This window comes from Malaclemys terrapin, chromosome 7, assembly GCF_027887155.1.
Source record: "Malaclemys terrapin pileata isolate rMalTer1 chromosome 7, rMalTer1.hap1, whole genome shotgun sequence".
Lineage (NCBI taxonomy): Eukaryota > Metazoa > Chordata > Testudines > Emydidae > Malaclemys > Malaclemys terrapin.
In genome coordinates this window covers 47,733,111-47,756,241 of record NC_071511.1, presented here as the reverse complement: position 1 = coordinate 47,756,241, position 23,131 = coordinate 47,733,111, and the positions used below count along the sequence as shown (strand labels likewise).

At 57.3% G+C, this 23,131-nt stretch overlaps 1 protein-coding gene across 1 annotated transcript; it reads right to left on the bottom strand.

Moving 5' to 3' along the window:
- Positions 1–7,396: 7,396 nt before the first annotated feature.
- On the bottom strand, positions 7,397–20,117 carry PARP3 (poly(ADP-ribose) polymerase family member 3). Its single transcript, XM_054035689.1, has 11 exons — positions 20,000–20,117; positions 18,812–19,015; positions 16,732–16,857; positions 14,972–15,163; positions 14,279–14,414; positions 11,963–12,189; positions 11,027–11,188; positions 10,228–10,314; positions 9,385–9,562; positions 8,242–8,388; positions 7,397–7,970 (listed from the first exon to the last, which is right to left on the bottom strand). The coding sequence occupies exons 2-11, from the start codon at positions 18,986–18,988 to the stop codon at positions 7,801–7,803; spliced, it is 1,602 nt and encodes a 533-aa protein (XP_053891664.1). The 5' UTR covers positions 18,989–19,015; positions 20,000–20,117; the 3' UTR covers positions 7,397–7,800.
- Positions 20,118–23,131: the final 3,014 nt, after the last annotated feature.

Sequence of the window (23,131 nt, the reverse complement as noted above, 5' to 3'; positions counted from 1 at the left end):
TCCAGCTTTAATGCTGCTGTGTTTGGTAAAAAGCAACAGAGGGTCCTGTGGCACCTTTAAGACTAACAGAAGTATTGGAGCATAAGCTTTTGTGGGTGAATGCCCACTTCATCAGACGCAAGCCTGCCTCCAATACTTCTGTTAGTCTTAAAGGTGCCACAGGACCCTCTGTTGCTTTTTACAGATTCAGACTAACACGGCTACCCCTGATACCTGTATTTGGTAGTTTCTTCCCACACCCAGTTTTGATTTCTTCTAACAACCCCAAGCTTCTGGTGACTGGCCAGTGCCGAATAGGATGGCTCTGATTCTAGGGCAGCTAGACATTTGGGCCCATGACTCCTCGGGCTTTGGTGGGAGTTGGTACCATGAGCAGCGGGTAGGGGACAACTGGGGAAAATCCATGGGCTGCTCCTTCTACCCCAGGGGGCACAGATGGCTCCAAACTGGATAGGCCGGGTCATGACCTTGGCCCTGCACTCTGTCCCCCTCCACCAGTCCTGTGCAGCAGGCTGCTCGGAAGCCCTGGCTCCTCCCTCAGCTCCCTGGGCCCGAATGGCCATCTAGCGCTGGGGGAGCCGGCCCTTTGTGCAAAGCAAAGAACCCCTCTTTCACTGGGGGGGGGGGCGGGGACTGGAGCAAAGGCAGCAGGGCCTCCTCCCCCACGGGCAAACTCAGTGCTGGGGGAGCTGCTGCACTGACAGCCCTGCTGAGCGACCCCCCCTTGTTTACTCACACGAGCCCAGCCCAGGGAGTGGCAGCCCCCGGCGCCTCACTTCCCACAGCACCCCCTTGGTAGGGCGGTGCCAGTGCCCGCAGAAGCACTTGCCTGTGGGACCCCTCCTCTGCTGGCAAACTCTCCACCAGCATGAGCTTGGGGGCAGATCAAACCCCTGTTGTCCGGATGTTGCCCATCTGAGTCCCACACCCACACTGAGTGGCATCTCTCCTGGGGGCTCCAGCAGCAGAGGCAGGGCCCAGCAGGGCCAGAGCCGGGCAAGGAATTTGGTGTGGGGGCTCCACAAAGCTGCAGGACTGGAGGGCCATGGCAGGGCACTGAAAACCGGGCTAAGGGCAGCCCGGCTCTCTGGGACAGAGGGGCCCAGAAGGGCTGTGTTGAATGCTGGTCTCGCTGCAGGAACCGGGGAAGGACAAACAGACGCAAATGCAGCTCATGGAGAGGCGGGTAAATCAGTGATTCAGGGAGCTTCCCCTTGGGCAGGTGATGGAATCTCTGCCTTTGAGCACAGAGTCTCCTTCACCCATTGGCCCCCATTAACCATTGCTAACCCAGAGCTCATTTGGGAGCAGCTCGTGGCTGGCCTTCGAAGCCAGCTGTTTGGCTTGGGCCCAGCCAGGCACGTGGCAGATTCTGGTTCTGGACTGGAGCAGCGCGATGCTTAGGAGCTGCTGCCAATCCTCCGGTCACAGCTCAGAACTGGCTTGCTGGGAGCATTCTCCAGCAGCTTCCCTAGGCTGGGCAGCAGGACCCTCCCACCATGCGCCCCGCAGAGAGAATACAGAATGGGGGTGACCACAGCCAAAGCCCGGGCCATTCAAATCCACCCCCCTGCTCTATAAACAGCATGCTCAGTATTACAGATCCCTTTCTCTCTGCTCTCCTTCTATGCCCCCCATGACCACTCCTGGGCACAACCTAGTCCAGTGGACAGGGAATCTGCCTGGGCCTTAGGAGATCTATTCCCAGCACTGCCACTGACTAGGGGGCTGGACTTGATGAGCTCTCAAGGTGTCTTCCAGCCTTACATTTCTATGATTCTAAGTCACTCTGTGACTCAGTTTCCCCATCAGTAACATAGGGAATATGAGCCTTTACCATCCTTAAAAAGGGCGTTGAGATCTCTGGATGAAAAGCTCCAGAGGAGAGCACCTAGCTTCCCCTCACAAAACACTGGTGCAAGAGCAGTCTGTCTCACTCTGAAGGGCCTAGTGTATACTGGAAAGGGTTTGCGGGTATAGCTACACGGCTCCAGCTACAGACCTAGCCCTCCCAGCGGAAATGCAGCTTTCCACAACAAGAGTGCTCAGACCAGTTCCCCGGATGAAGTAGCCTATACCAGCCAAAGCACTTGTTTTGCTGGTATAACAGTGTCTACACTAGGGCTCTTGCCAGGATAGACATGTCTAAAATATCCCTCCAACCAACATTACTAGCTAGTTTCACATCTAGCCCTGGCCTAAGGCAAAGCCCATGTCTGTGCCTGCTCAGTGGCCCCCTTTCCAAATCCCAGTGGTAAATGCACCTCGTTTGCCTCCAGATCTCTCCACCAGCCCCTCCGGTAATCTGCTCCTAACCCCACAGCGCATTTGGGACACAAATTATGTGAAACTGTCTTCAAAGAAGAACCAGATCCCTTGATCTGGGGGGTGCCGAGGGCCTGGCAAGATCGGGCCCCACCCTGCCATTGTCATTTAGTAAGAGAATGAATCCCCTCCCCCCGCTTCTCCTGGCAGGAGGTGGGTAACTCACCAGACTCAAATGCACCTGGAGACTCTTAGGAGGCTGGCACCCAGGCTGGCTTCTCCCGCTGGCCAGTGGGGTCCTCATTTCGGCTCTATCAGGTGAGCAACTTTTACCCCTCTGATCGGATATGCGCTGTGATGGCTTCAGCTCTCTCCCTGCCCCTGGGATCAGGGTGGGCTTCACAGTCCCATGCTACAGCGGACCCCACTCCTGGTGGGGACATGAATGAGCAAAGCCCTCCCGAAGCAAGGCGGCCGGTGTCTCACCTCCACATGCCTGCTTGGCTTATGGCATCAGAGTCCCTCTGGCTCCCTGTGCCAGTGTGTGTGTGGGGAGGGGGGGTGTCCACTGTCCCAGCCCCTGAAGCTGGGATGATGGAGGGCCTCACAGCATCCTCTGGGGAAGCAGGGGGCACATTTGCCTGGCAGCGGTCCCCTCTCTCCCCCGTCTGGATGGGTGCCGGGAGGCTACTGCTGCAGCTCTGTGCTGCGGATGGCACAGGCTGTCACATCTGGTCTTTGCCTGGCCTTTTAAAGCACAGTCATTCATACAGAGAATTCTACTGGGTCCTAAGCAGCCTCAGCTTTCAGCCCCACACCTGGGCCCAGGCTGCCCCCTCACTGCACTGCCAGGATGGAGGGCAAAGCAAAGGCCTCACCTCCAGGGCACCGCCCCTGCAGGGGAGATGATCAGGGCCAGCTCTTGCAAACAGCCAGGCCATGCATCACCTAAAGCAGCCAAATACCAGGGCGGGCAAGGTGGAGAGGGGCTGGTGTCTGGGGCTGTGGGGATGGAGGCTCAGGAAGGGATGAGAAGCTGAGCTCAGGCTGCAGACAGTACGATCCTGCTGTCCCCCAGTTTAGAGCACTCTGCCCAGATGCCTCATTCCAGCTGTAGGGGGCGCTATGTTATTTTGAGAGTTCCAGGCATCCAAGCAGGTCTCTTCTAATCCCAGCCTGGGCAGAGGGTCCCAGGTGTCCGGGTTGGGGAGCCCTCTTTCTACTCTGGCTAGGCAGGGCCTAGCAGCCCAGGGGTTCCCTGCTCCCTGACCCAGTCAGGGCATGTGGCCCAGGACCCCTGCCATCCAGAGACGACCTCCCCAGTCAGATCATAGGACAAGCTCAGCCACTGAGGGGACCAGCCCAGGGACAGCCATGCAGGCGGTGGGAATTTGCTAATCTGTCTGTCCTGCCCCCCTAGAGGAACAGGGTACACACAACGTGCAGATCAGGGCCAAGGTTTTCCTATATGGCCAGTGATTTTAGTGGCCTGGCTTGAGATGCCATCAAGGGGCCTGACTCTAAGTGCTGAGCACCCACCTTCTGAAAATCATGCCCCCTTCAGGTGTCTCCAGGTGGGGCCCCAAAACCAGAGGTGCCCAGAATCACGGGTCACTTTGGAAACTCTTGGCCCAGACAGGGAGAAAGATGTCAATGGCTGTTAACGGGTCGTGGGAAAAGGGGAAGAGTGGCTAGTGACTAGTGCAGCAGGACTCGGGGTGGGGTGGGGTTGAGCCTCAGTTCTGCCACTGATCTATTACATGACCTTGAGCAAGTCACTTCCCTCTCTTGTAACACAGCAATTTGGGTTTGCAGAACCCAGGGTCAGCGCGGATGAACGTCAAAGGGGGAGAAGGTGGCTGTGAAAGCTGCAGCCTCGCTCATGGGGGGGGGGGGAGGGGGGCTTCAGCTGGAGACATTTTGCCTGCCCCATCTTAACCATTCTTATTCCTATTCCCTCAGCCAAGCCAAATGCTTCCTGGGACCCAACCCCTTGCAGAGGTGTGTCATACATTCCCCTCAGGCATGCCTGAGGGGAAAGGGCTCCCCCCCCAGCCACCCCTCTGTGGCAGCACCCACAAAATATACTAGTTTAGTGCCTGTCATTATGTCTCCGCACAGTGGCTGGGCCCAGCAAATGCAACAACCAGCCACACAGCTAACAATTACTACCCCAGCTTGAATGGGAGAGTGTTTTAGGTGAAGGTCCCAGGTTCAATCCTCATTCATGGTGGTGGCAAGAAGGGACAGTTGCTGTCCAGAACAGAGATCGCAGTTTCCATGAAGGGGGTAGGGGGAAGCTGCAGGAAGCCTGGGATCAGCTGAATAACCAGGCCAGTTGCTGCAGATTGCTGGAGCTCCATGCCCTGACTTCAGACTACACCTTTTCCACCAGCTGAAGATCTGACCCAATTACGTCTAAATAAAAATGACTTCCAGAGCCATCCGGAAGGATCAGCCCTTCTCTACAGAGTAGAGGCTTTAATGGTTGAAGCAAGACCTGTTCCTCCTCCCCCATGACTCAGGGCCCATGATGGAGGAAAAGGCACATTTAGCCCCACACCGGTGGGAGCTGGGGAAGGGTTCCTTATTTACGAGTTTACATTGCAGCCATTAGCTTGTTTACAAGATTTTTTTTAAGGGAACCCATTATTCTCAGGGAGTTTTACCTCTGGATTTTATGGCCCTGGAGGAGCTGGATGCCAAGATTGGATTTGCTGGCGAGCTGAACAAGGAGGTGGCGGGTGGTGCGGCTGACTAGATTTTTGCTCCCATTGTCAAGCGCTATCACGCTATTGAGGGAACAAAGCAACTGATGGCAGCAGGCCCAAGAAACCACTTGTAGCAAAAGAACAGCCAGCAGCCTTATACGCTGCACTGATGTTGACAAAAGAGGGCACGGGGCGGGGGGGAGGGAGGGAAGAGGAGGGAGCCAGTCCTTATATCTGAATTAGGGCCCAGCTGCAATTAGCATTATGATCTCATACCACTGCTCCAAAGGGACTTGTTCTCATTAAAGAATTACAGGGCCAATAGGGAAAGGGTCAGAATGGAGGGGCACGGGCAGAGCAGAGTGGGGCTAGAGCTGGCTTCCGTGCTCATCTATATCCTGAGCACAAAAACTGGACTGAGCGTGGATTGGTCACTGGGGACCTGCCCCTTTGTCTGCTGTTAGGGAAATCTGCACAGAGACACAGCCTTGCACCCACAGGTGTGATTGTGCAGAGACACAATGCAGCAGGAATGCACTATGCAAACATCATAGCAGGTCCCTCACGCCTACACTTTGCTGGGGCAGGGAAGAGCCTCTGGTATCTCTCCAGCTCTGCTTCCCCCAAAAGCCACCCAGCCCTGGAGAGCCAGAGGGGCAGGCCAGGGGAGGATGCGAGAGCAGCTCCAGGCAGGCCAGGGGAGGCACTGGAGAAGTGTTTGAGGTACAGATGCCCCAGACTCTCTCTGCAGCTCTCCCTGGAACAGAACTTCTCACGCTGGAACACCCCCTCCAGCCAGGGCAGCTGCTGGAGGCTGGCAAGGCCGGCAGAGCCTGGATGAAATCCTGGCTCTCCCAGCTCAAGGGGAAGTTTGTTATTGACTTCAAGGGGCCCAGATTTCATCCGGGGGCTCCTCAGTGCTCTTGGGTGCTCAGATACCCACAGTGGCAAATCCCCCATGCTGAGCCCCACCCTGGCGACTTCAGCCCTGACCCTGAACTTCAGGCATCTGCGAGCCCAAGGTTGGGCTACTGCAGTTGGTTAGACCCAGGGATAGATACACCCCCAAAGTGCAGCAGCCTGGCTGCATAGCCCCACCACCCTCCTCTGCAACAGCTTCCCACTGAGGAGAGTCCACTTCAGAGCCTGTGTCTGTAGTTCAAAGCCCTTGATGGGCCTGGCTCTGGCTGGCTGAGATAGGCCTTAGCCTCCAGGACCTGCCAGGCCAGCCACCTCCCACCACCCAGGGGAAGCTCATCAGTGCAGATGGAGCTTTCTTGGGGGCTGGCCCTAGACTCTGGAAATTGCCTGTGTACGAGATCAGACTGGGCCTGGGCTCGGAACTCAATGCACAGCTGAGACAGAGGCCATGCTAGCACTGCAGAGTTAACCCGGGTTAGCTACGCCCTCTCGAGTTAGCCTGGCTCGAGCAAGAGCAGCCATGCCCAGAGTGTGAGTGGGGCTAACACGAGCTACATTCCATCCCAGCGGAGTTCTGGGTTCATGGGTGTGGACGGCACTTGCTGTGGAAGAACCCTCAACGAACATCTCGAGTTACTTGCAGTGAAGATGAGCCTGTGGCTTCCCCTCAGTCAGATCTTCCCGCAGACGCCCAGAGCTCTGAGCCAATCCAGCTCCTTCCCCACCAGGCCAGCAAGGAAGAGCGAGATAGATCGTTATTGTTCTCTCGCCTAGTAATTACTGCCTCGGTGCAGGATACTATGGTGATGGCAGCCATATAAGTAGCCAGATTAGATAAGGAACTATGTCTCTTTAGTTTACTTTGCACAAATTAACCCCTCAGACCCGGACTCGGAGATTTGCGATGAGTGTGTCAGCCCTGCCCCACTTCCCTGCTCTTATTTCTGGCCTCCAATTCCTCCTCCTGTTCCTCTCAGCACCCGCTGATCCCATGCCCCATTTCCCTCCCTCACACTTCTCCCAGCACCAGTGTTTCTAACGCCCCCCACACCACCCCGGCCTCCTCCCTGTTCCTTCCTTTCGTCCATGGGAGAGACCAGAGAACAACCTTCCCCCAGTCTGGCTGGCAGGTGCCTGGGAAGCTGCACTGGGATCCTGGTCAGCAGCTGCTCCCTGCCCTGATCTCCTCACCCACAGCCACCACAGCATGTCTCCTGGGTAGGGCATCCCCATCTCTACAGGCCAGCCCATGTCTCCTGAGGCCACTGTGCAGGGCGAGCGGATCTCCCCGGGGGAGGGGAGTGGGATCTGTGGCAGGCCCCGTTTCCTAGACCTCTCAAAAAGGGGAGGGGAGTCCCTTGATCTTCTCCCTCTGCTGGGATCTCCCAGACAAGAACTCTGGGAGCAAGAGCAGGCCAAAGCGATGTGCCCATGCCAGCCCCCGGATCCGACCCCCGCTGAGTTCTCCAGCGCCAGAGTGACACATGGGGGAAAGCTGATTGCAATCCGCACACACTTTTATTTACAGTAACAGAAGGCCTCAGAGAGCCCTGCTGCTCGCAGACTCCAGCACTCGGGAGTGTCCCCTGGAGCTCCAACAGAGGCTGCTGGGAGTTTAACTGGCTATGGCAGCTGTGCCCCAGCCCTCTCCTCCGGGCAGCACGGCTCCGGGACTCCGAGCGCAGGAGCCACGCATTTCACGGCACGTCGTACAGCATCACTCCCAGGCCCGTGGGACCCAGGGATCCTGAGCCAGCAGGCAACACAGGCGCTCCCGCAGCCAGCTCACTGAGCGCTGTCATCTCACCCTGCCGCAGGTGGCACCCCGGGACATCTTCGCCATCGACACAGCTGGCCACGGTCTCCCAGAGCTGGAGGGGTGCCAGGCTTGCAGGGAAGCACCTCAGAAGCGGAGCTGGAGCAGGTAGCGGATCTGGCACTGGCTCTCCTGGTAGATCAGGTACTCGCTCTGGCTGAAGTAGGAGTCCTGGTACTTGGCCATGGGGATGGGCTTCCCCTGCGGCACCAGCACCTTCCTGCCCTCCACCATCAGCTCCCGGTCACAAGCAGGGTCTGGGGAGGGTGGGATGAGGAAGGGGTTAGCGCATGGGACCGGGCCAGGAACTGCCAGCACCAGGCTCTGCGAGACCCCCACTTATCCCATCTCCAAACCCCACTCTCCACGATCCCCCCCATCTCCAGTTCCAAATCCCCGCCATCCCTGTCATGCCCCCCCATTGCCAGCACCTCCAGCCTGCTCCCATTCTGAATCCCTACCCCCTCCACCTCCCCACAGACGGGTGGCAGTCCCCAGCGGGGAGGCCAGATCGGGGAGCGCACTCACCTGGCTCAGTTTGACCGCAGGCGATCACGCTGTCATACCCCGGAGGGGCCTTGCACAACGACGCGTCGTCCTTGGTGATCCGATACTCCTTGCCTAGGGCCACCTCGTTGAGGAACATGATCCCGACCCCCTGGGAGGTGCAGCTCACTGGAGAGGGGGAGACCGGCCTGTGCTGCTGAAGCTGGCTGCAAGGCCCACTCCCACGCCCAGCCTGGCTGCCAAGCTGGCACAGCTGCCCAGAGCTGGAAGCAGCGCATTCAGTTCCTGGACTGGGGGTTCAGGCCGGTGGCAGGAGCAGAGGAAGCTCCCTATAAGTTGGGGGGGGCCCACTAGCACCCAAACCGTAGCCCCACCCCCACACTGCCCCTTCTCCCACACTGCCCTGAGGCCCCACCTCCTGCTCACTCCTCTCCACCCCCTCCCCCGTCCCCGTTATTCACTCTTATGGCCGGTAAAAAGTGATGGGGCCCTGGCTCCCTCTGTTCCAGCACCCCTGGCCAGTGACCCAGAGCAACCTCTCCTGATGGGCTGAGGACTGGCACTGACGGGTCCCAAAGCGACTCCTGTCCCCCCATCCTCCCCAAGAGCCGGGCTGCGTGGTGAGAGGGGACAAAGCAGGGAATGCTGGGGGGGAGGGGACCATGGATATATCTAGGGGTGGTGTGCTCCCAGCTGCCATTGCCCTGGCTGGTTCTGCCCCGCCCTGACTGTGGACGAGGATAGCACTCACTGCACTCCCAGTGCTTCCAATCACCCCTCTGCTGTGGCCTATTAAAGCCGCCTGGAAAGCCAGGGAGCCCTGCTCCCCCAAGCCAGGAGCTCTCCTTGCTTCACTCTCCCTTAGTCTAACCTCTGGCTCACACCCCTGTCTGTGGTGTCCCACCACCCAGGTGTGTCAGACTCAGCCCTGCCGCACCTGGCACTGCCAGCTGGGCCGCACCATCCAGGAGGGCACAGGCCTGGGGCAGGAGAGGGAAAGAGGGCCCTGAGAATGTAATGCCATTGGGCTTCCCACCGTCCCCAGATACTCGCCTTCCAGAGGCTGCCAGTGTCTCCCCTTGCCAGGAGGGGATATGGGAGAAGTGGGGGAGGAAGAGTGGGTGGCTGGGAGAGCGCCCCAGGCTGGGCAGCCATGGGCCTTACCGTATCTCATCGACTTGTCGTTCTCGGAGGCGAAGTAAAGCCCCTTGCCCACACGCCCGCCGGAGTGCGGCATGATGCGCAGGCCGCTCTTAAGGATGGCGGCGACGACGGCCACGTTGGTGCCGTGCCACAGCAGGCGCCGGTTCTCCAGGTGGTCGTGAGCCTTGAAGCGCTCGCCCTGCGGAGCCGGACCGGGCAGTCCTCAGCTCCAGACAGAGCGAGGGCTCAACGACTGCAAATGCTTCACGCCCCCAGCCAACACCGCCCATAACCTCACTGATGCAGAAGGAATCTCAGCACTGGGAGAAGGGGCTGGATCCACAGCCCTGCAGCCAACAGGACAGACGTGGGCAGCAGCGAGAGCAGTATCCGCTTCCCCCACTACTGTCCTGGGGAAGGCATCTGAGGGGCCGGAGGGCAGCTGAAGCTCCGAGTCCCTGTGGCCTTCGGCCTCTGCCCAGGCTGCCAGAGGCCCCCTTTGCCCGTTGCCAACACCAGTTCCGAGCCGCTGACATCAGCCACTCTGACAGCCCGGGCGCAGGCCGAACTCCCTCTGCTGCACCCACGAGTGCCGGCTGATGAGACCGCCCTGAGCACAGTTAAATGGTCAACGCTGAACACAGGCAGAGCAGCTGGAAGCTGCTGGGGCTGAGCCCGTTTTGCAATTGCTGCACAATCAGGGCACTGCTGGCTCTTGGGGCCTGACACGGAGCCGGGCGCCGCATCCAGCAGCTGTTTGCGCCCAGTGGGAGCTGCGGGGTGCCGAACTCTCCCCCACCTGGCCAACGAGCGAGCGCCCATGGACACATACACCCGTGAGCGGCAGGTCACTAGTTCTCTCACCTCTCCCTCCCTCTTCACCTTCCAGATGTTCAGGATCTTGACCTTCTGGTGGCTCGACCCAGTCTTCTCTACGTAGGTCTGGATCACCTGTGGGGTAGACCAGAGTGATCGGGGGGCACCTGGGGCAAGACCAGGCAAGAGCAGTCCTCTGCTCGACCCCTCAGTGCCAGCACCCATCCCTCCTGCCCTGGCTATCACAGAGGTCCACACACAGGTCTTGGGGCCCGTCCCACAGGAGCAGGTTTCTCTGCTTGGTGCTGGAGAAGCCTCTGGCATGATGACACCTGAAAACATTCGCTCCCTCCACATCCAGAACCGCCCCCGTTCCCAACACCTCCAGCTCAGACCCACAAGTTCACCAGGCCTGGGCTCCCCACCGGCCCTGTCAGTTCCATTAGCAGAACCCCTCAATGCCCTAGAGGGACTTACCCCTGAGGAGAGAGGCCAATTCACCTACACCAGGCTCCTCCCTGGCTCTCACCCTGGCTTGGAGAGCCCATGCAGTGGTGAGATAGCCTGGGGGTTGGGGGGGGGGCACACACACATCCCTCCTGGTAGCTGGGCCCCTGGAGGAAGCAGCTTCCTTTCCATACCAGACAAGTGCCACGCAGGAGGCGGGGTTGGCTCTGTACAGACCAAGACGGAAATGCCGACGGAAGGACCCCATGTCCCCAGGCTCTCCCTCAGGGAAGTGACACTCCCTCTCACACTGGGCTAGTGACCCCCACCCCCCACATCGCTCCCCTGCCCAAGCTGCTGCCTCCACCAGGACACTTGGCGTGCACCAGCCCCTCCAGACCTGGTAATCCTCCAACGCCGGATCCACCAGGGTGAGCTCACACTTCAGAAGCTCATAGTCCTTGTCCAGCGGGTGAGGCACTTCCTCCACCCTCACCTCCTCTTCCTCCTCCTCCTTCTTCTGCGCCTGCAGGCTCTGGGCCAGTTCAATGTCTGCCAGCACCTACCAAGGCAGAGAGCCGGGCTGATGGGAAGGGTGGGCCACTTTAACCCCTTAATAGCCCTGGAAGCTCCTTGCCCGTCCTGTCCAGAGATGGCTCGGCCAAGGGTGGGCGTGACCCCAGCTGAGGTTTGTATGCCGCACTGCCCTTCGCAGCATGGCCTCAGCCTGCCCGGAGGCTCCGAAAGGGGGTCTGGTTTTACACCCCTGGGGAAGGAGAGGCCCTTTCGCCTGCAGCGCTCATGGGAGGTTGGATGCACACGGCCCACACGTTTTTCAGTGGGCCACCCTGCTGGGGTGGTGGTGGGCAGCGCCGTGCCCCCTAACCCGCTGGGCTCCCAGGCGAGCGCCAGACATGCCAACAAGGAGATGCTGCAGACTCCGGGTGGCTATTTCCCTGTGCAGGGCTGGGCCTCTTCCCCCTCTCACAGGGCACTCTGGCTCCATTCTAGAACCAAGGAAGCAAATGGCACAGTACCACCCCATCTCACCACCATGGCAACAGCAGGAGTGAAGGTTTCCCCAAGCGCTGTCCTGGAGCACAGACTCCTTCCCCCAACCAGGAGGAGGTGCTGCGCTGCTGGCCCCAGGGAAATCCAGCTGGCCTCAGCCCAGGGCGAGGGGGAGGAAGAACATTCCCATCTGGGAGGCTGGGCAGGCAGCAGGAAAGTTGCAAGGAAGAGAGGCCTGGCCCTGGCCCTGAGGGTCCCGCCCTGGCCAGCAGGAGAAGCCAGCACAGTGCAGACCCAGCCCAATTGCCACGGGCAGGACCCTTACCAGCAGCATGTCCTTCTTGGCCTGGACGATCTCCTGCGTGTTGATGGTGGGGGGCCTAGCGCGGCCGAAGCTGTGGGGGATGATGGTATAGAAGCGGGACGACAGCTCCTCCAGCTGCCTGCTGGACAGTGGCTGCTCCTGCAGAGCCGTCTCAATGGCCTCCAAGGCCTCAAAGCCCTTGGCAATCTGCTGCTTGCTCAGCTTCCCCAGCGGCATCTTCTTCACATCTGGGGCAGGCAGACGGGCACGGGGAGGGGAGACGAGCAATGAAGGGCTCAGCTGACGGCCGGCAGGGGCACCTGCATCCCCTCCAGACCTGAGCGTGACCCCTTCCCCTCAGGGGCTCCAGGGCAATCCCTCACAGAGACCCTGGGCTCATAAAAGCCTCTCCTCCATCCCTCAGGGCAGTGGTTTCTCTGCACGCCTATAGCAGCCCTCTGCCTCACACCCCGCTCCAGCCATGGGTCATCATCACTGGCACCTTCCTCCGGACCACAAGGAGCAAGCAGGAGGTCAGTTCAATTCCCTTCTACCCTAACCTGCAGCACCCCTTTATTCCAGCTGGGATAAATGCCTGCCAATGCCTCTCAGTCCTGATCTGCAGCCGCCCTGCTCTTCCAATGTCCCTGCATCCTGCCCTGCAGCCCCCTGCTATCCCAGCACTGGGCCCCCCCAAGCCCTGCCAATGCCCTCCAGCCTGCCCTGCAGCCCCCTGCTATCCCAGCACTGGGCCCCCCCAAGCCCTGCCAATGCCCTCCAGCCTGCCCTGCAGCCCCTGCTATTCTAGCACTGGGCCCCCCCACCCCTGCCAATGCCCCTGCATCCTGCCCTGCAGCCCCCTGCTATGCCAGCACTGGGCCCCCCCAAGCCCTGCCAATGCCCTCCAGCCTGCCCTGCAGCCCCTGCTATTCTAGCACTGGGACTGCTCCTGAGCAGAACCAGCCACCTATCACACAGCTTTGCGATACAGCTCTAGGGGCTGAGAGCACCAAACCCACTTCCATCAGCGCCCCAGGTACCCAGCTCCACAGCTTGGAACAGGTTGATTATGGGGAACAACTCAGCCAGTCACCCTGTGATCTAGAGCAGGGGTCTCCAAAGTGGGGTGTGCACTCCCCAGGGGGTGCGCAAGAGGATCCTTCGGGGTGCACGGCAGGAGCAGTGCCGCCGGAGCAACGCCGCTTCGGCAGTTCGGGTGGCCATTTTTTTTTTGGCTTCGGCAGTTCAGGCGGGAGTCCAAGCGCCTTTTTTTTTTTGGCTTGGGGCAGCACGGCAGGGGGTGCGTGCTCAAAAATTCTGTACTGATAGCGGTGCGTGATCAAAAAAGTTTGGAGACCACTGATCTAGACCAGTATTTTTCGAAGTTTGTTAGGTCGCAGCATGTAAGGTACTGAGTCGCTCTGGTCAGCACCGCCGACCAGGACATTAAAAGTCCCGTTGGCGATACTGCCCAGCTAAGGCAGGCTAGTACCTACCTGTTCTGACACTGCGCTGAGCCCCGGAAGCAGCCAGCAGCAGGTCCGGCTCCTAAGCAGGGGGGCCACAGGGTTTTCAAATTTTTCAAATTTTTTTTCTGGCGACCCAGTTGAAGAAAATTGTTGATGCCCACAACGCAACGGAGCTGGTGATGAGGGGTTTGGGAGGGGGCTCTGGGCTGAGGCAGGGGGTTGGGGTGCGGGAGGGGGTCAGGGCTCTGGGCTGAGGGTGCAGGCTCTGGGGTGGGGCCAGGGATGAGGGGCTTAGGGTGCAGGAAGGGACTCTGAGTTTGGGGGGGGCTCAGGGTTGGGGCAGGGGATTGGGGTACAGGCTTACCTTGGGCAGCTCCCAGTCAGCGGCGCAGTGGGGGTGCTAACGCAGGCTTCCTGCCTGTCCTGGCACCATGGACTGCGCTGCACCCCAGAAGCAGCCAGCAGTAGGTCCAGCTCCTAAGCAACTCCATGTGGCTCTCGCCCGCAGGCACTGCCCCCCACTTCCCCCAGCTCCCATTGGCTGGTTCCTGGACTAGCCTACCTTAGCCGGGAAGCACCGCCAACAGGACTTTTAATGGTCCGGTCGGCGGTGCTGACCAGAGCCATCGTGACCCAGTGCTTTACATTCCACGATGCACTACTGGGTCGTGACCCGCAGTTTGAAAACCACTGATCTAGAGCAGCATGGCTTGGCCCCTCTGACCAAGCCCTGGAGACAGCTAACAGAAACACTCAGCAGGGATGCTGGGCCCCCATCCAGACGCCCCGGGCTGCAGTGGGACCAATGGTGCGGGGGTGTGGGCTGCCTCCCCCCCGCATCCCCCAAGGGCCCTGCTCCAAACTGTACCGATATTCATGGTCTGCATGGCCTCTTTGAACATGTCATTGCTGAAGATGAGTGAGACCAGCTCCTGGGTGGCCTTGTCCAGGCTGCAGGGCAACGTCCTCTGCTTGGAGCGCTTCCCTCCATCCACGCTGTCCACCTGGGGAGGAAGGGGGGAGAGAGAGGAAAGCTCCAGCTCAGACAGGCAGAGGGGCTCCCCCGCTCCGTAGGACATTCCCACCCACCACCAGCCCACTGCAGGGAAAAAGCCTCCAGAGCCAAGAGAGCCAGCAATGGATCCCCCCAGCCCTGCCCAGCCACCCCTCCCCATGGAAGGTTGTCTCCAGCGGGGAGCTACCCTGGGGGGTGAACTGGGGCTGTCATCTGAAGCAGGACATGACACTTCGCCGCCTGTGGGCCAAACTCCGAGGCCCTCACTCACTCCTCATGGATGCAGAGCTCCCACCAGCTCCCATCGCGCTCTCAGGCAGCAGTGGGATATGTACCTAAGTCAGGACTTCAGGACATGGCCCCTGCATTGCAACTGCGCAGCCAGGAGGGGGGCTACCTTCCTCGCTCCCCCGAGTCTCCAAACGGGGCCACGCCAGCCCCTCAGCCCCATGGCACATATCTCCCTAGCTGCCTTGGACAGGTTCCTGTTTCCCTGGCTCCATGTGGGGGCAGCCTGGCTTATCCTGGGGCCTCCTGGTCACTCACCTTCACGGTCACCTCCTGTTCCTCCTCAGCCCCGTGCTGCACCTCGATCAGGGTATACTTGCCAGGGTGGGCCACAAAGTTCTCCCGCTCAGCCCAGCTGTTCTTGGTCTTCTCCCGGAACTTCTTCTCAAAGTCCTTCTTGGCAGCTTCCAGGGAAGGGAAGGGGCTGAGCTTTGACTGTCCCACCTCCCCCTAGGAAGGGAAGAAATCCGCAGCAGGGTCAGGCTTGGTACCTCGCTCCTGTGCTCACTGCTGATCTTCCCCTTTAACTCAGGGGTCCAGCTGGCCTCTACAGTGCAGCTGCAGGCGCCTTCACACACAGGTGCAGCCTGTGGAGACTACAGGCCCCAGCATGCAATTCTTCATTTGATAAAGGCAACAAGGCTGCATTGCATGCTGGGTAGTCTCAACAGGCTGCATGTATCCTTCTGGGACATGAATCCACTTAACTAAGCTTCCCAGCTAAGCCTAACTCTGACTCTCCTGCATACCCAGTTTTGCCAAGCCACCCAAAATGTCACACTCGTATTCCAATCCCAGGGTAGGGTTCTTCTGGCTAGCCTGGGTAAATCAGATGAGGGACATTACAGATAGAGGTGGATTTTCCTGCCAAAGTGCAATGCCCTCCGCTAGTTTTTGCCCAGGGCAATGGATGGGAAGAAGTGTTTACTTAGCAGTGGTTTCCCTCTGCTTTGCCGAGTGCCCATGCAAGAATAACCACAAAGAGAAAAGCAGCAGGCAAGAGAACCATGTTGGGAGCAGGTGGCTCCTATCTGGACAGGGAGAGCAAGAGACTTGATTCCATACGATGGTCTAACCTGGCCTACACCTAATACCAGCTGGTCTCCCAAAAAGGGGCAGGAAGTTGCCCTGTCTGTCACACCGTCACTACAGGCTACTGGAGCCTTGTTTGCCAGCTGCAACCGGCACTGTGTAAAGCAAATTAGGGCTGGGACAGCCCTAGAGCTCCTGGGACCTTGTCAGTGAGGCACCGAGTTGGGCTGTCCCTCGCCTGGCTCGGGAGTTTGCGAGGCTCGGCCTCCCTGGCAGCATCTAGCAGGGATCTGAGTCACAAGGGCTCAGGGCACTGAGGCTAACAGCCCTGGTGTTAACACTGGCTTCGGCTGGGACTGTCTCCCCATGACACTGACATCAGCAAGGGGAGTTCCTAGAAGGAAGTAGGTTGAGACTGACACCTAGTGGTCAGAGAGGGAATCTCACTACAGTAGCCACAGTAAATCACCTGTGCTGGGCACTGCACACACAGCAAGATAGCCCCTGCAGAGCTCACAACTTGAGAAGTCCCTCCTGGAGAGGGAGCCAGACACCCCCATCGGCACCTCTTGGGGGGACATGCCCGGTGGCTTCAGCCCCCCTTTCCCTGGCCTGTCCGGAGGGAGTGGGAAGGGTGTGCTGTGCCCTCCCTGAGTCTTCCCAAGGAGACTTTTGTGGGGTCTGCCATCTCCAGTACCTAACAGGGTAGAGGCAGGGGGAAAAGAAGAGCATGTGGGTCTGTGCACAAATAAACAAACAAATGCCAGCAAGTAGAGGATGTAATTTAAACACCCAGCTTCTGCACAGGAGAGCGGTGCAGGTGCCATGTCTAACTGCCCTGGATTTAGCTTACTGTCATGTCCCCTAGGATTGGCCTTGGCCTCATGGCAGCAGAGGTAGCTCCCGTAACGACGCCCCCTGGTGGCTGGCAGAGGGAGATACTGGCCCAGCTGTGGCGGTGGCTGGGCTAGGCATAGGATACTCACCACGCGACCCCAGCGGTTCCAGCAGCTGTAGCTGCCGTTGTGAGCGATGAGCTGGATGATGTAGAACTTGTTGTTGTTGTTCCCGATGTTGGTCTGGTTCAACATGCAGTCGTAATCCTCATGGATCTACCCAACACACCACAGGGGAGCAGTGAACCCGAGTGCCCCCTCAAGCAGGGATGGCTACACAACTGCTCCGGGACAGCCTGTGCTGGGGTCGGACAGGGAGGGGCTCCCTCGGGCCGGGATCCCCAGGACTATCCCGTGGAGCAGCATTAGTAACGCTGTCTGCAGTGGGTCACAGAGGGAGGGGATCCCTCTGGCCGGGATCCCTGGGACTGTCCAGCGTTAGCTGATGGGGTCTGGTGGGGAGAGGGCTCTTTCAGCTCTGCCTAGTGCTGGGAGGCCAGAATGCTTAACAGCTCCCAGGGACCAAGTCCTTGCAGCTCTGCCGCAACCCACGAACTGCCTTCTCTCCCAGGGTTCAGGCAGCGGGCTCTCCGAGCACCAGCATTTAGCCTCAGGGCCAGGCAAATGGGGCCCATGCCCAGGGCACTGTAGCCTGGGGGGCACCACACGGGACTCAGGCTCCTGCTCGCTGGGTGTGGCCAGACTCCTCTCTTCTCTGGCCCCTCCCTCGAACTGGGCTGGCGGACTTCTCCCTGACCCCAACCCCCTAGCCCCTCCCTCCCTCGCTTCTCAGCCCCAGGGCTCCAGCTCTGTCCCAGCCCCAGGGAGCCCAGAGCAGCACCACCAACCAACCGAGGCTGGTCACTGGCGGCACATTGGGGGGGATCTGGGCAGAGCATGGGGGAGGCAGGGGAGACTTAAAGTGACAGTGCACTCGCTGTCTCTCAAACTTCCCTAACACACCCACATAGGCTCTCACAACCACATACACTCTGTCTCTCAAAGTCCCCCCAACAGATTGTGTGTGTGTGTGTCAGTCTCACAATCCCCTGACACACACACTCTCACACATTGGCTGTCTCTCTCTCTCTCACAAACACACACTTGTATTATTGTTGTTATTACTGCTTAGTACTTCCTGTCAAAATGCTTGCGGTGAGCCAGGAGTGGCTAGGGGCTGCAGGAGGGCCATGGGCTCTGGCAAGATGCAGCCCCCATGTGACAGCGTAAAGCCTGCCATGGGCCGCAGGCCAAGCGCCAGGCACCACAAGCCACCACAGAAGTAAGTGTAGCAATACACCATATACCATGCCATCCTTACTTCTGCGCTTCTGCTGACAGTGGCCTAGGAATCTGCTAGTTGTAGCAGTTACTCATTGTGACGTTATCTGATTAAAACATGACCATGCAGATCATTGTTGCAACCACTATTATATATTTGCAACAAATCTTGTACAAAATGTGGCATGTAAGATGTTTATGAAAAGGGTATGATTTGCTGAATATGTTTATGTTAGGTGTATGCATGCATGCAGCATTTTTGTATTTGAAGTTTGAGTATTGGCTCTATACCTGTATTTCAAATGGGTAGCCGTGTTAGTCTGGATCTGTAAAAGCAGCAAAGAGTCCTGTGGCACCTTATAGACTAACAGACATATAAGAGCATGAGCTTTCGTGAGTGAATACCCACTTCTTTGGATGCATCTGAAGAAGTGGGTATTCACCCACGAAAGCTCATGCACCTATACGTCTGTTAGTCTATAAGGTGCCACGGGACTCTTTGCTGCTTGTATTTCAAATGTTTGCTCCTGGGGTAACAAGGTAGTTAGCCAGCACATCTTGAAGGGACTGGTCAAAGTAAGCGGCTCATCAAGGGACACTTAACTCACAATGGACCATGGGGGACCCCCATCTACATTTAATGGACTTTCCTGTGGCCATTCCATATGAAGTATTAGTAATGGCCCGGAGGTGATGGGGGGGGGGGGGGGGGGGGAGGGGAGATGGGCAGGGAGCCCGTAGAGCCAGGGGTGATGGTGGGAGAGGGAGGCACCAAAATACAAGTTTGCCCAGGGCACCATTTTCGCTAAGACCGGCCCTGGGGCCGGGTGACATGGGAAGGCATCTCCTCCCTCCCCAGGGGACCCTGCTGCCTGAGCCTCACTCGTACCTGGGCATCGCTCCCATTGCTCAGCTGGCAGGCAGAGTCGATCTTGGCTTTAAGCTTCTCCTTGGGAGCGGTCTTCAACGCCTCCACGGTGGACCGGACGCTGTCCTCCTCCGGCTCCTGCTTCACCTTCTTGTCCTGGGCCTGGGCCTTGGCAGGCGCCTTGCGTTTGGGGGCCATTGCTTCCCTGCAGCAATGGCCACCCTGCTGCAATAAGAATTAGGGCCTCCGTCACAGTCACTTATATCCTGCAGAGGCAGGATGGAGGGCAAGGGGGCCAGTCTCTGCCACAGGCCAGCAGCCTGCTCAGTTCCCAGGATTTTCCCAAAGCTATACAAGGAGTGGGTGAACACCAAGAGCTCTTCAGGACTGGGTCCAGGGAGGATGGCTAGTCTTGTGCTTATGGCACCTGGAGGCCTGGGTTCTGCTCCCAGCCCTGCCACTTACTTGGTGTGTGAGATGGGTGCAAGTCACTTCACATGCCTCTGTGCCTCAGTTTCCCCACCCATAAAATAGAGATGATAATTGTTCCCCAGCTCGAAGAGGGAATGTGTGAGGCTTCATCTCACTAGTGTGTGTTGAGTGCATGGAGATCCTTAGATGGAAGATACTTTGCAAAGTCTATAAAAGCTGCCATGGAAACATCCCAAGCCCAGGCGCCCTCACGTTTCTAGTGCTAGCACAGCTGGACTATACCAAGGCTTTCCCCAGCCCTTCCACTGGAGCCCTTGCAGGACAACTTCCCGTACCTGCTTAGCAAAACCTCCCTCCTTTCCCCACCCTAGCCCACTAGCCCCACGCACGCCAAGACAGCGCAAGCCGCCCCGCCAGCTGCTACTGTTCATTTTGGAGCACTCGGAAGCGTTCTGAGCATACAAGGAACAAGTCAAGCCCCAGCCAGTGTCCCAAAGAACTTACAGTTCAAGGCGCAGGGGCTGGGTCAAAGAACTTACAGTTCAAGGCGCAGGGGCTGGTCAGAGGGGATGCGACTAATGAGGACCACACAGCGCTGGAGTGGTTGAGGAAGGATGAAGATTATGAGTGGCAGAGACAACCAAAGAGGAAGAGGGGGAAACCACTGACCCTCAGAGGATGTTTGGTTAGAGTCTGGGCTCAGTCCTTGGTCCATACAGAGCAGTCTGTCTCTCCCAGACAAACACTGACAGGAGACAAGCTCAACGAATGAAATACCTGTCTAGTGCCCCATGTCGGGCAACAGATCCGTCCAGCTGAACCCTCTTGTAATCTGACGGTGGCTGCCGGCCCAGGGAGCGTGCTGCCAGGGTGGGAGTTTAGCCTGCTGCACTCTGGGGCAGGCTGGTGAATATGTTTCCAGCACTCTCCTGCAGAGCTTAAGTCCTGGACTGCATCCCAGGCATTGCTGTTCCCCTCCCGCCCCATGGGGGCTATCCAACCAGAGTGAGGGGAGGGGCAGCAAAAGCCTGACTGTCACCAGGTCCCTGATTCGGCTATATTTGTAGCATGGGTGGGTCCTTACTCCTTGGGAGAGGGGTGGTGATCAGATGCTCCGATTCCTTGATGTGAGATCTCTGTTTAAGGGAAGGCCCTGTCTGCACTGGAGTGGGAACCAGGTTTGAAACCCTCTAACTCTCTGTTTAAACACCGATCTGGCAAAGCCAGTTTCTAGCACTGCTCACCTGGCCATTGTGGGCAAATGGTCTGGCATTCTGAACAATCAAACCAAGAGGTCTTTCAAGCGCAGCACTGCCATGGCTCAGCACAGCCAAGGAGGAACCAGTTTTGCTGGATCCTTATTTAAATGTCCCCTTACCTCTGAGTCCAGCCTGGTGATCTGACGGCACAAGCGCACACTCCAACTGAACCACACCCAGTCAAACCCAGACAGACCCAGCCCAGCTGACATCAATGGGGATTTCATCCTCAACCCCCTGGGTTAAACCTCCAGACTTCACTCAGCATCCAGCTGCGATGTGGCAAAAAGCAGCGTGATGGGATTATGCAGCAACACAAAGCACGTTGTGTTAGGATGTACTGGCACAACAAGTGTGTCCTCACTCAACATGCAGCTGAAAGAGACAGCCCCTTGGCTGGCTGGAAGAGCGCCCCCTTTGGGTGACCATGACTCGCAGGGTTCTTTGGTGACTGCTGATAGAAGAAGTTTTAAGGGGTGGGAGAAGTGGTGTCACAGATGTGTCAGTTTTCTGCAGTATCTTTGGGAGATCTCACTGAACTAAGTTTGAGTCTCTTTGGGGCCCGTTGTATTAATAATACATTAGCCATTCATTTGAGGGCCCAGATTGTACATAACTACTCGGGGGGGATGAAAGACCTGAGAGTTCACAGAACTATAGTGAACAATGGGCCAGACAAGAATGGACTATGGGAACAAAACGTGTTACGTGGTTTTCATGGGGAAAAGCTACGGGGAGGTGAATGCAAATTCCCCACATCCAGCTGTACAGAAACCTGGCCTTTTGAAACTACACCCTGAGGTGTGAGCTATTGCCTGCTGATTACTTATTACTTGAGGCCAAGATAAACTCATAGCCACACTGAAAATCCAGCTGTGGAGTTTGAAGGACTAACATGTCCCAGGGCCAGAGGCTGGAATTGGGGTGACCCGTGGTAAGCTTTTTAGCATACGTGTAGGTTCTTTTAATGTTATCAATATGTTTCTCTGTAATGCTTTCACCTTAAGAATAAATGTGCTTGCTTAGAAAGAGCTGGATGGTAACTGATAACTGCAGGCCGTTATGCTGTTCACGATCTCTGGAGAGAAAGCGAAGTGCCGACACTAGTCTGTTTAGGCAGTCTGGCTTGCACAGTGTAGGCAAGAAACTGCAGCCTTAAAGATCCCCACTCAGGAGGGAGAGAGATGCGGGTCTCTCTCCAAGAGAGGCGACAGCTGAGGAGCCTCTGGTGGACCACAAAGGGGGAAATACAGGGGCAGCTGCCCTGAACGGGGACAAATGTGTTGTGCTCTAGTGTGCTTTTTAAGATGCCGAAAGAAAGCATACATTTTTTTCAAATTTCTTTCCTCCTCTATTTTTTCACATTATTACTACTACCACTGCTTAGTTCTTAGCTAGCAGGCAGGTCTAGCCTACTCTGGAAGACTCTATGGACCACTGAAGAACTGAAATTATAACATCACAGACACCAAAGGAGTGAAAGCTAATGACCTGGGAAGGGAAAGCATTTTTATTCACACTGTTTAAAACGCTGGTATTTTATTTTAACTCTGTTGAATTCAAACACCCACTACACACTTCGGAGAAAAGCTCTCTTGGTTAAAGATTGACCTTTTAGTCCACACAAGCAGCCGCCAAGGAGTCCTCCAGCAAAGCCAGAGAAGACTAGGCTTGCCATGCCTAATATTTCTAAGGCAAGAAACCCCCAAACCTTTCAACCTGCCAAGCCTGCAGAAAGCGGGGGGTGGGAGGGATGGCACAAATCTATAGGTGGCAGGTCATCTTTAAAATGTAAAGTGAAGGGGTTTATGGGTAGATGATCTTTTTTGCCCCCCTATTCTGGGAAAGAGGCAGAAAAAGCAGCTCAAACACAACCTCTCCCTTGGGACCAAGGCAGAAATTTAATACACCCAGCCAAATGGCAAGCACCGGTTACACTTCTCCACTTAAGCTTTGTTTGCATACCCTGGCGCAAAGAAACACAATGCCAGGAGCAGACCCCAAACCAAAGGGGAAGCTGGGTTGGAAGAATCACCCAATTTATTCCAGGTGTTCAAGTAATGTAAGCCAAGAGCAGGATACAGAAAACAAGGACCAAACAGGAAGGAAATATGGCTGGGCAGAAGAATTCTGGGCAGATTGCACAGCTCAGTCTCTAGTGATAATATCCCCACTAATGGGCAATGAAGACTTGAACCTACATACTCCGTGAATATGAGATTCACTCCAGATGCATATGGCTGTACTGTATAGCCCTAGTCTTACGCAGCTGTGTATGGACCATTCTGGAGCAGAATGCCCCAGAATCTCGCCAGGCTCAGTGCAAGACCTATCCCTTTGGGAAGCATCACCTCCGTAAGTGTGGTGCCTGAGTAGGCAGGCAGCAGCCCTGCAGGGGCAAAGAGCAAACAAGCAACATAAACAAGTGAGGGGTGGAGAATGGGGCCTTTCCAGATATTTCTGTGCACAGCGAAGCAATGGGAGCTTTGGAGAGGCGGAGATGGAGCAGGGAGAGCGCTAGAGTTACCCTGGGGTTTGTTGGTCCTGAGCTAGGATTTCTTTGAGGAGGAGAAGGAATTCGGCAGGCAGGAAAGGCCCAGCACCGCAGTTCCATTCCCAAAATTAATCATGCTTCAGATCAACCCCAGCA

What these genes read in the sequence shown, in the direction of transcription:
- PARP3 (XM_054035689.1), bottom strand. Translation starts at nt 18,988, where the DNA reads ATGGCCCCCAAACGCAAGGCGCCTGCCAAGGCCCAGGCCCAGGACAAG. An exon ending in CATGCAGACCATGAATATCG is followed by an intron (nt 12,190 to 14,278) that starts GTACAGTTTGGA and finishes TGCCTGCCCCAG; the next exon opens with ATGTGAAGAAGATGCCGCTG. An exon ending in CCAAGAAGGACATGCTGCTG is followed by an intron (nt 11,189 to 11,962) that starts GTAAGGGTCCTG and finishes CTGCCTTGGTAG; the next exon opens with GTGCTGGCAGACATTGAACT.